The following is a 12,964-nucleotide window of genomic DNA, read 5'->3' on the forward strand; positions in this document are numbered from 1 at the left end:
TGCGGCTTCCTGCTTTATCTCGGGCTCGGCAATGGAAAAGAGCTGTCCGCCGTTAAGAAAATGGCCGAGGGTCAGAGCCAGAAGATCGGCGGCATTGGAAAAATCGGGCGGGAGTTCAGGACCGCCTTGATCTTGCACAGCAACGACGACAGTTCTTCGAATTTGTACCTTTGACTCGACGTGGCCTTGTAGAAAAGTGTCAAATCGCGCGCCAGGAGGAATGATATTTTAGAAGAGAAGTTACTGGCCATGGGTGGCGGTAATTCGTGTTCGCGTTGCTTCTAGGAAGTCACTCTCTGAAGCCCTTGACGCTCCAACAAAAGTAGTGCCGTTGTTAGACTGGATTTCTTGGGGACATCGCCTTCTTGCCACTAAGCGCGCAAAGGCGGCCAAGAACTTTTCCGTCGTGAGGTCGGATGTAGCCTCGAGGTGGATAGCTCTGGTTCTGAAGGACACAAAAACCCGCACGTAGCCCTAAGTAATGAAACAGACTCGGCCCGTGTAGTTTTAAATTTCAAATGGCCCAGCGAAGTCGAGTTCTGTGTGCATAAAAGGAGGAGAGAATGTACTTCGCTGGATTGGAAGTCCGCCTATCAACTGCGTCTCGACCTTTTCTTATGGATTGCGACAGCCTTGCATTAGCATTAGCATCTTCGAGACTCGATTGGCTACGAAAGTAATCCAATTGCATGGTTGTTTGCTGAACCATGATAACACGATCGTCAAGTCTGTCCAAAAATGAGGGTCACAACTGCTATGCGGCAAGTGTGGAAACACATATCGCTTAGGAGAATTGCGCTTTCTGGAACTCCACACGGACGTAAAGTGCTGCCCCGTATGATCTTTCCGAAGCATCGCAAAAGCCACCGAAATGTACCTTGGATCGAACTGCTTGAAGATCAGCGATAGCACTTCGCGCTTCGTGTAGGAGAGCTTGGCAAAAACGTCACACAGTGAGGCCTTCTGACTTTTTTTGTTGCAAAAGTCTTATGTCCTAAACGGATAAAATAATTTTGGTCAAACAAATTTTATTTGAAAGATAAATTCTTAAGCTTTAAAAATAATTGTACATTGTGCTAGGATCTGCACAATATGTACTCAAAGTTCATTATTTGCCTAAAGAAACTGCCAATTTTATTATTTTTTACATCGAAAAAAAAAAACAATCATTTCATGATCAATTTCATATGATTTGATTTGATTTTTCAATTTAAGATTACATAAATTTTAATTATAAAATAATTTTGAAAACATCCTCGTTTTGCCTGATTGTTGCATGTATTTATAAACATCTTCGTCTAACATAAATACAATTAGTGGGCACTGATATTATATGAACATTTGAGCATAAGTCAAAATTTTATCAACCGTGGAAGTAAGTTTCTTTTCACGACACGAGTATTTCTTTAACAGATCTGAAGTCTTCGCTGCATATTCTAAATATGAAAGTATCATCCAAATCTGTAAAGTGTTTTTGAGTTTTAATCCAGATTTTACTATGAATCATAGTACGGATTCAAGAGTTATACATATTCATAATTTGAGATTTATCACTTACAGTAGATTTGAGTAAATCAGAAGATTTATTTGCGTATTTGAATAATATCGACCGAAAATAGCTAACATATAATGGACCAAAGTATCCCTTTTCAATAATAATATTTGGAATAATGAATGAATAATGAAATTCGACCTTCAAAGGGGGGAAAACGGGTTCCAACGTTTGTATGAAAAATCTGCAATTTCCATTTGATTGGCTTCAAACTGGGTTTGTGTAATCTATAAAAGAATTCAAAAAACACTGCATACTTGGTTTTCCACCATTTTTCCTGGGGCACAGCCCAAACGGTAAGAGCTAGAAAGCTGAAATTTGAGCTTAGGTGAGCATTAAGAGGTGATTTTGGTAAATTCGAACTCCAAGTGGGGGAAAACGAGCTCCAAAGTTTGTTTGAAAAATCCGAATTTTTCTAACAATGAACTTCAAATTTGGTTCGAAATTTGTGTTGGAGCTTGAATTATTGGGGTTTTAATATTTATTCACTTTTTCAAATTATAAGTTTGTGTTATAAATTTTGTCCGATCGATTTGAAATTTGGGTAATGAAATCTACGTAACTAAACCTACAACTTTGCATTCAAGGATTTTCAAAATATAGAAACACGGGTTTCGCTTTACAAATGCAGGCAGAACAAACAACATAAAATGCTACCGACTTGTAGCCATACCTCGCTAGACCGCCGCTCTTGGCTAGCTCGTCCACGGATTCTTTATTTATGACTAGGACGATCTGGCGCGTGGTCCCTTCCGGCTTCTCTCATTTGACCACACTCCGGTCGTCCGTCTTCATATGAGGGTTACAGATCTCGAGAATTTTCAAAATCTCCTCTGGCTTTTCCGGATTAGCCGATACCCTAACTCTGGCACGTGGTCTACAGTTCCAAAGCAAGCACGAAAAAAAATAATATTACATATAGGTAATGCAAATATAGAAAAAGATATATATATATATATATCCTACGCGGACCGTGTATCTGCGCGATGTAGCACATCCGCTAGGTAAATTACTGCATATTCATAGTATGCATATATGTCATTAATTTAAAGTTACATTAAAAATATTTAAAAAAAAAAAATATATATATATATATATAAATATATATATACTTGTATATATTTATATATTGCATCTTTTTCTTCTTTTTTATGTAACATTAAATTAATGACATATATGCATACTATGAATATGCAGTAATTTACCTAGCGGATGTGCTACATCGCGCAGATACACGGTCCGCGTAGGAACGGTGTGTACATTAGCAGCACCGGCGGCAGAGCTAGCTGCATCGTAGGAGCAGCAATAGCGGTACCGCCATCAGCAACAGCAACGCATAAAGCCGGCGATCCCAACGACACCAACAGCAGCGTACGGAAGCCGACAGCGTGCCAAAGCCAGCAGACATAGTAGCAACGGCAGCACCAGAAGCATCGCCATCAGCCGCACCAGAATCAGCAGCACCATCATTTGCCGCAGCAATAGCGCAACAGCAACCAAGATAGCAGCAGAAGATAGAAAAGCCGATGAGTCCGTTCCTTGGCCACGCGCCGTGGCTGTTGTTTGTGTTTGATCTGCAACAATCAGGCAGAGATCCCACGCGCCTTGCATCCCACATAGTTGTCCGATGCCACCATTCCTCTCCGTCCGCATATATGCAGTTCCTTTTGTTTTTTCTTGACGTCCGTATCCGTGCAGATCCGTTTACTTTTTCTCGCGTTAAGTTTCGGTTTTTTGATGGTAGTTATTTTGGGTTTGTTTACTTTTGAATTATGTTTTGTATATTGCGCGGTGTTTTCCGATGTTTATTTTGCTTCCGATACATCGTCAATCCATCGATTTTTGTCCAAACATCGAATATTTTTCATATTTCTTGGGCGATCTATTTTTTTGTGCGGTTTACGGTATATGTATTTTAATTTTATTGTTATATATACATACTTTAGATTGTTTAGTATTTGATAGTATTTTTAATTAAACCATACAACTTTATCAAAAGTAAGGACTATGAGTTCTTTATTGGTTAATAACATTAAGTAAAATACTATATCATATGTAAAATACTATATCAGTCTCTTCTCCCCCAAATATGAGCCTTTTTTTCTAAGAAAAGTTTATTTTTTAAAACATCGATGCATCGATATTTTGTTGCGATGCATCGACCATGACCAAAAGAAAAAAGCGTAGTCGTAACAAATTCTATATTACAATTATATAAATAAAATAACACAACAAACTACCAACAATCGATCTATTGAAATTGCGAATACAAACATCTACAAATATCAATTAATCGATGACCAAATATGTATATCGGTAGATTCTTACATCCCTAACAAGAAACCATATTTAACAAAAAAGAAGGAAAATACATTTAAGTTCCTAGTGGAGATTTTTCCTTAAAGGTTTTCTGATATTTATGTGTATCAATTAATTCAAAATTGGTAGTTTTAACAACTTGTCATTTTATAATGATTACCCTTACTGAAGGACCAGGGTTTGTAGGCATACGTTTTTGCCAAGAGTGTAACAATATGTTATACCCAAAGGAAGACAAGGAAAACAAAATTTTGCTGTACGCTTGCCGCAACTGCGATTATAAGCAAGAGGCCGACTCAAATTGCATTTATGTAAATAAAATTATGCATGAAATTGATGAACTTACGCACATAGTTCCTGATGTTATATCGGATCCCACGCTACCTCGTACGGAGGACCACGCTTGTCCAAAATGCTCACATCGCGAGGCGGTTTTCTTTCAAGCGCAAACGCGCCGAGCAGAGGAAGAGATGAGACTCTACTATGTGTGCACAAACCAAAATTGTACTCATCGCTGGACGGAATAAACATTTGAACATGTTTGTTACACCCGCAACGTTTGGGTATGTATAAATTACATACATTGCTAGAATTACCAAACTTGGTATCTAGGTTCTTCTAAGCCCTAGGCAGGTCAAGTTTGTTTTTTATACCCTGTGCCCAAAGGCTAAAAGGGTTTATTAGTTTTGTGCGAGTGTACATGGAACACACACGAAGAGGCGGGGTAGACCCCACAAAGTATACATATGTATATATTATTGATCAGGATGACAAGCCGCGTTGATATAGCCATGTCCGTCTGTCCGTCCGTCTGTATGAACGCAAGGATCTCAGCAAGTACAAGAGCAAGAATAACCAAACTTGTTATTCAGATTCTCCTAAGTCTGAGAAAGGATGAGTATGTGTTTTTATACCCTGTACCCGTAGGGTAAAAAGGGTATATTCGGTTTGTGCAAAGTATGCAACATGCAGAAGGAATCATCTCCGCCCCATAAAGTATATATATTCTGAATCAGCATGTCGAGAGAAATCGATCTAGACATGTCCGCCCGTCCGTCTGTCTGGATGAACGCAAGGATCTCTTAAAAACCAAATTTGGGATCCAGATTCTCCTAGGTCCGAGAAAGGACGAGTTTATTTTATTTTTTGGAATTTCTCCCCCTTCCCCCGCTACAGAATTTTCCGCATTTCGAAAGCTACCTTAACCAAACAATACACACATAATTTTCATAATATCTACTTTTGTTTCAAATTTCATTCGAATCGGTTAATTCTAAGAAAAGTTATTAGCGAAATAATTTCACTTCGATACTACGCCCACAAGCTGCAGCATCAAGTTCGCTCTTCTTCCTTTTGCTTCTGCTAGAGGCGCATGTACCTCAGTGTCGGAAGTTTACCTGGGTACAGGGTATTACACTGTCGGGCTTACTCGACTGTAGCGTTCTCTCTTGTTCCCCCCCCCCCCCCCCCCCCCCCCCCCCACTCCCACACAATTTGTGTTTTTTCCATAACTTCGGTAGTTTTTGGAGTTTTGTACTCAGATTTGGACAGTTTGTTAATAAGTTAATTTGGTTACAAAATTTTTTGGCTGTTTTTATACGCTGTATCCGCAGGGTAAAAAGGGTATATTAGGTTTGTGCAAAGCACATACATATGTAATCAGCATGACGAGACAAATCAATCTAAACATGTCCGTTCGTCCGTCTGCATGAACGCCCCAATTTCGGTAACAGTTACGTGTACATTAACCAAACTTGGTATATACAAGTAAATGCTCCAAGTTCCTAAGCTAAACCAGGTAATTTTTTTTTTTTTGATTTTCCCGCCCCTTTTTCCGCTACAGAAGTTCGACAATACTGCCCACATTTCAAAAACAACATTAACCAAACCATTATCAACACGTAATCTATATTTAATATTATAAAGAGGAAAGTTTTGATTGTTTGTTTGAATTGAAAAGGCTCCGAATCTACTGGACCGATTTAATGGATTCTTTCACTGTTTGGAAGCTACACTATCGACGGTTAACATGGGCTATATTACATTTGCAAAAAAGAATGGAATCGTTACTAAAACGCCAATAATGTAACCAAAGGCGTAAAAAAATTACCTTTAAAAACTCCTGAGTAGCATTTTGTTAGTTCATAATCATCCTCGAAACATTGTTACTTTAAATATTAAGGCAATATTATTCAAAAGCCCCCAGCCAAATAAAAAATTACAAATCGATCGACACCGTGATTAATATTGAAGACATTTAAAATCACTAAACCCTTCTGGACTGCCGCCACATAAATTGAAGGGAAAATTCGGAATTGCAATCTTACTTTTGAGAAATCAAAGCCTTCCAAGCATGTACGATGGGACGAGACTGCTTATTAAGGAATTGCAGGACAATTTAAGTGCAGCAAATATTATCAACGGCTAGCAACTGGTCAACTAGCTCATATAACGAAGATACCGATGATCACATTTGATCATTTATAAGGCTTCAATTTCCGGTATTCCCAAGGCCAAGCCTTCGAATTAGTAGGGATCGACAAACGAAAGCAATGCTCTAGTGTATGTTGTAGACCACAAAATAAAACATCAAATATCTTTTACAGAGAACCTCTGACTTAATAAAGAATAACAAACAAGTAAGGAAGCTAAAGTAGGGTGTCTCGACTTTGAAATACTCTGTACATATGTTTAGAATAATTATAGAAATTAAAAAAATTAAGAGATCTAAAAGAAATTTTGATCGATTTTACCCCTTTTGGTACTCGAACTCACGTAAAGGGTGTATAATTGCACATATACAAAGCAATTGCGTCTATGTGAGTGTATGTATTCTTATGCTCGTATATTCGTGTCTGTGTGAGCATGTTTGCACTCAACCAAAGCATCAGCATCAACAACAGCTGCGGGCAGAAAATATATTTATGGCTATAATTTCCTGCTAAATCGGTCTATCATGATGAAACTTGGCATACGGACACATAATCACTAACAGGGGGTATTTGCAAGAAATTCCAAGAATTACGGGAGTTACGATTTGCGTGGGAGAGGGGGGAGCGAGGGAAATTCCAAAATACACATTTTCGTATTCACATAAGGCATCTTGGACTAAAAGTTGGTGTTCCTAGGTCTTCGAGTCTCCGAGATATAGGCGATTAAACGAATGGAAAATCGGGAAAACCCCCATAGGGGGGAAGTGGGGAGGAAAATCCAAAAAATAAAACAAACTCGTATAGAATACACACATAAGGCATCTTTGTGCAAAATTTGGTGTCTCTATCTCTTATAGTCTCTGAGATCCAGGAATTCATACGGGCAGACAGACAGGGCTAGATCGACTCGTCTCGTCATGCTGATCAAGAATATATATACTTTGTGGGATCTGCCACGCCTCTTTCTGCCTGTTACATTTTCAGCTCCCGCAAACCTAATATACTCTTGTACATTTTATGTACGGAGTATAAACAGGAGAGAACGCTACAGTCGAGCAAGCCCGACAGTAAAATAGCCTGACCGGATCCACAAAAAATTTTTTTTTTTTTAATTTTTTTGTCAAAAATTAAATTATTAAAAAAAATTGAATTAATTAATTAAATTAAATTAAATTAGAATACATGTTTATGTTCAGTTTTAACAGCATACATTTACATCACGTGCCTATGCGTGTTTATATGCTTGTATGTATGCAGCACAAAGAATTACCAAACTTGGTATCTACCAAACTTGGTATCTAGGTTCTTCTAAGCCCTAGGCAGGTCAAGTTTGTTTTTTATACCCTGTGCCCAAAGGCTAAAAGGGTTTATTAGTTTTGTGCGAGTGTACATGGAACACACACGAAGAGGCGGGGTAGACCCCACAAAGTATACATATGTATATATTATTGATCAGGATGACAAGCCGCGTTGATATAGCCATGTCCGTCTGTCCGTCCGTCTGTATGAACGCAAGGATCTCAGCAAGTACAAGAGCAAGAATAACCAAACTTGTTATTCAGATTCTCCTAAGTCTGAGAAAGGATGAGTATGTGTTTTTATACCCTGTACCCGTAGGGTAAAAAGGGTATATTCGGTTTGTGCAAAGTATGCAACATGCAGAAGGAATCATCTCCGCCCCATAAAGTATATATATTCTGAATCAGCATGTCGAGAGAAATCGATCTAGACATGTCCGCCCGTCCGTCTGTCTGGATGAACGCAAGGATCTCTTAAAAACCAACTTTGGGATCCAGATTCTCCTAGGTCCGAGAAAGGACGAGTTTATTTTATTTTTTGGAATTTCTCCCCCTTCCCCCGCTACAGAATTTTCCGCATTTCGAAAGCTACCTTAACCAAACAATACACACATAATTTTCATAATATCTACTTTTGTTTCAAATTTCATTCGAATCGGTTAATTCTAAGAAAAGTTATTAGCGAAATAATTTCACTTCGATACTACGCCCACAAGCTGCAGCATCAAGTTCGCTCTTCTTCCTTTTGCTTCTGCTAGAGGCGCATGTACCTCAGTGTCGGAAGTTTACCTGGGTACAGGGTATTACACTGTCGGGCTTACTCGACTGTAGCGTTCTCTCTTGTTCCCCCCCCCCCCCCCCCACTCCCACACAATTTGTGTTTTTTCCATAACTTCGGTAGTTTTTGGAGTTTTGTACTCAGATTTGGACAGATTGTTAATAAGTTAATTTGGTTACAAAATTTTTTGGCTGTTTTTATACGCTGTATCCGCAGGGTAAAAAGGGTATATTAGGTTTGTGCAAAGCACATACATATGTAATCAGCATGACGAGACAAATCAATCTAAACATGTCCGTTCGTCCGTCTGCATGAACGCCCCAATTTCGGTAACAGTTACGTGTACATTAACCAAACTTGGTATATACAAGTAAATGCTCCAAGTTCCTAAGCTAAACCAGGTAATTTTTTTTTTTTGATTTTCCCGCCCCTTTTTCCGCTACAGAAGTTCGACAATACTGCCCACATTTCAAAAACAACATTAACCAAACCATTATCAACACGTAATCTATATTTAATATTATAAAGAGGAAAGTTTTGATTGTTTGTTTGAATTGAAAAGGCTCCGAATCTACTGGACCGATTTAATGGATTCTTTCACTGTTTGGAAGCTACACTATCGACGGTTAACATGGGCTATATTACATTTGCAAAAAAGAATGGAATCGTTACTAAAACGCCAATAATGTAACCAAAGGCGTAAAAAAATTACCTTTAAAAACTCCTGAGTAGCATTTTGTTAGTTCATAATCATCCTCGAAACATTGTTACTTTAAATATTAAGGCAATATTATTCAAAAGCCCCCAGCCAAATAAAAAATTACAAATCGATCGACACCGTGATTAATATTGAAGACATTTAAAATCACTAAACCCTTCTGGACTGCCGCCACATAAATTGAAGGGAAAATTCGGAATTGCAATCTTACTTTTGAGAAATCAAAGCCTTCCAAGCATGTACGATGGGACGAGACTGCTTATTAAGGAATTGCAGGACAATTTAAGTGCAGCAAATATTATCAACGGCTAGCAACTGGTCAACTAGCTCATATAACGAAGATACCGATGATCACATTTGATCATTTATAAGGCTTCAATTTCCGGTATTCCCAAGGCCAAGCCTTCGAATTAGTAGGGATCGACAAACGAAAGCAATGCTCTAGTGTATGTTGTAGACCACAAAATAAAACATCAAATATCTTTTACAGAGAACCTCTGACTTAATAAAGAATAACAAACAAGTAAGGAAGCTAAAGTAGGGTGTCTCGACTTTGAAATACTCTGTACATATGTTTAGAATAATTATAGAAATTAAAAAAATTAAGAGATCTAAAAGAAATTTTGATCGATTTTACCCCTTTTGGTACTCGAACTCACGTAAAGGGTGTATAATTGCACATATACAAAGCAATTGCGTCTATGTGAGTGTATGTATTCTTATGCTCGTATATTCGTGTCTGTGTGAGCATGTTTGCACTCAACCAAAGCATCAGCATCAACAACAGCTGCGGGCAGAAAATATATTTATGGCTATAATTTCCTGCTAAATCGGTCTATCATGATGAAACTTGGCATACGGACACATAATCACTAACAGGGGGTATTTGCAAGAAATTCCAAGAATTACGGGAGTTACGATTTGCGTGGGAGAGGGGGGAGCGAGGGAAATTCCAAAATACACATTTTCGTATTCACATAAGGCATCTTGGACTAAAAGTTGGTGTTCCTAGGTCTTCGAGTCTCCGAGATATAGGCGATTAAACGAATGGAAAATCGGGAAAACCCCCATAGGGGGGAAGTGGGGAGGAAAATCCAAAAAATAAAACAAACTCGTATAGAATACACACATAAGGCATCTTTGTGCAAAATTTGGTGTCTCTATCTCTTATAGTCTCTGAGATCCAGGAATTCATACGGGCAGACAGACAGGGCTAGATCGACTCGTCTCGTCATGCTGATCAAGAATATATATACTTTGTGGGATCTGCCACGCCTCTTTCTGCCTGTTACATTTTCAGCTCCCGCAAACCTAATATACTCTTGTACATTTTATGTACGGAGTATAAACAGGAGAGAACGCTACAGTCGAGCAAGCCCGACAGTAAAATAGCCTGACTGGATCCACAAAAAATTTTTTTTTTTTTAATTTTTTTGTCAAAAATTAAATTATTAAAAAAAATTGAATTAATTAATTAAATTAAATTAAATTAGAATACATGTTTATGTTCAGTTTTAACAGCATACATTTACATCACGTGCCTATGCGTGTTTATATGCTTGTATGTATGCAGCACAAAGTTGAACCAAAGCAGCAACAACAACAACAGCTGCGGGCAGCACTACCGGCAGAGCTGCAGGCAGCTCATGAGCAGCGATTTTATTTATGACTATAACTTTCTTCAGAATTGACCTATCATGATGAAACTTGGCACACGGACACATTGATTTTAGAATTCCAAGAATTACGGAATTTATAAAAAAAACACGAATTGTGGTGGATTGTGGAAGGGGGGGGGGGGGGGGGGGGGGTGTATCTGAATCAGGGTTCGTAAACTGCGGGCAAAACCCGTTCGGGTCACTGCCGACAGAGGCCGCGGGTCCGATCGGGTCGTCTGGCAGAGGTAACGGGTCGTGCGGGTACGCCGTGCTTCGCCGCGGGTCGCTGCCGACAGCAGCAGTGTCGTACGAGCCGGTCTGCAGTAGCAGAGCGCTCGTTCGTGGTAGGCAGGCATATGTACATATGTATGTGTGATGTGTGAAATTTGTATGATGGTATGCTTGTGTGTATATATTTTTTTAAGGCGAAATGTGCGCGATCCCTTTCACTCTATTTAAAAGGATGTTGGCCGGGACAGTTATTCAGTTTTTTACAAGATTGAAAGTGTTGAAGACGCATTGCAACTTAAAAATAGTGAAATGGGCAAACTTACCAAATATTTAAATACTTCTTTGTTAGTGGAAAGCAGTAGTAGTAAAACTGTGACGTGCAAGATGTGCCAAAAACCTGTGATAAGTCGTATCCAAATGTATGAGGCGATATTTTAATAGCGAAACTAAATGCGGAATTAATAAACGAAATTTCTTTCGAATAGTAAAAAATGTTTTAGTAACAAGTTTATTTATTTGCAAATGATCTTTTTATTTCCTATAGCCAAAAAAATCGAAAGACATTCATTCAGAAATCTAGTATCAGGTACCACTATGCAAACGCAGACAAATCTGCTGAGTGAGGCTATAAGGGATGAAATGCATCGCGCACATTTTGCCTTGAAATATATACACACAAGCGTACCATCATACAAATTTAACACATATGTACATACATATGTACGACCCGATCGTATCCGCGGCCTCTGTCGGCAGCGACCCGAAAAAACCCGCAGGAGAATTTCTCGCGGGCCCGAACGGGTTGCGAGCACATTTTACGAACCCTGATCTGAATAAAAAAATAAACTTGCCCTCTGCTTTGTGCTTCTGCTGGGTACAGCGTATTTCACTATCGGGCTTGCTCGACTGTAGCGTGCTCTCTTGTTGGCTATTCAAACACATGTAATTAAAATCTAATTCACTTGCAGGAATACGACTGACGATAGATCCCCCGGAAACAATGTAAAAAGGGAGCTCGCTTATAAATCCGCTGTATCATCAAACGAAAAAAGGAAGCGTTGATGCAGATGAAGCTCACATGGAAAACTTAGTGTTCTTAGGGCGGTGTTACAAAAAGGATACAACGTAAAAGTAGAGAATATTGAATTTCCATAAGCGTATATTTTTAAAATCCATTAATAATAATCTTTATGTATAGTACATATAAAACAAGTAAAAAAGCTAAAATTGGGTGTCCCGACTTTGAAATACTCTGTACATATGTTTGCAATAACTATAGAAAATAAAAACATATTAAAAAAAAAAAATTTGTGATCGATTTTACCTTTCTCGGTATTCGAACTCACGTAAAGGGTATTTAATTGCACATTTACATAGCAATTGCGTCTGTGTGAGTGTATGTATGCCTATGCCAAAATATACATTTTCTGCGTATTCACATAAGGCATCTTGGACTAAAAGTTGGTGTTCCTAGGTCTTCGAGTCTCCGAGATATAGGCGATTAAACGAATGGAAAATCGGGAAAACCCCCATAGGGGGGAAGTGGGGAGGAAAATCCAAAAAATAAAACAAACTCGTATAGAATACACACATAAGGCATCTTTGTGCAAAATTTGGTGTCTCTATCTCTTATAGTCTCTGAGATCCAGGTGTTCATACGGACGGATAGACTCGTCTCGTCATGCTGATCAAGAATATATATACTTTGTGGGATCTGCCACGCCTCCTTCTGCCTGTTACATTTTTCAGCTCCCGCAAACCTAATATACTTCTGTACATTTCATGTACAGAGTGAGTCAACAAAATTTGTCGCATTATCACAGTAAATGCGTTCAGGCAGTCCACGGCGTGAAATAAATCTTCGAATACAAAACAGAAATGCGTTAGTTGAGAGTTCGCTAACCAGCTCGATATGAATCGCTTTCGAAGCGAAGCAAACAAATACTGCTGCGTAGGACTTGTATGGCGCCCTTCCACG

At 38.7% G+C, this 12,964-nt stretch overlaps 1 protein-coding gene across 1 annotated transcript; it reads left to right on the forward strand.

Moving 5' to 3' along the window:
* Positions 1-3,933: 3,933 nt before the first annotated feature.
* On the forward strand, positions 3,934-12,235 carry LOC115629455 (DNA-directed RNA polymerase II subunit RPB9). Its single transcript, XM_030525920.1, has 2 exons — positions 3,934-4,434; positions 11,955-12,235. The coding sequence occupies exon 1, from the start codon at positions 4,024-4,026 to the stop codon at positions 4,396-4,398; it is 375 nt and encodes a 124-aa protein (XP_030381780.1). The 5' UTR covers positions 3,934-4,023; the 3' UTR covers positions 4,399-4,434; positions 11,955-12,235.
* The last annotated feature ends 729 nt before the right edge of the window (positions 12,236-12,964 follow it).

This window comes from Scaptodrosophila lebanonensis, unplaced genomic scaffold (genome assembly GCF_003285725.1).
Source record: "Scaptodrosophila lebanonensis strain 11010-0011.00,11010-0021.00 unplaced genomic scaffold, SlebRS2 tig00000150-arrow-arrow-pilon, whole genome shotgun sequence".
Lineage (NCBI taxonomy): Eukaryota > Metazoa > Arthropoda > Insecta > Diptera > Drosophilidae > Scaptodrosophila > Scaptodrosophila lebanonensis.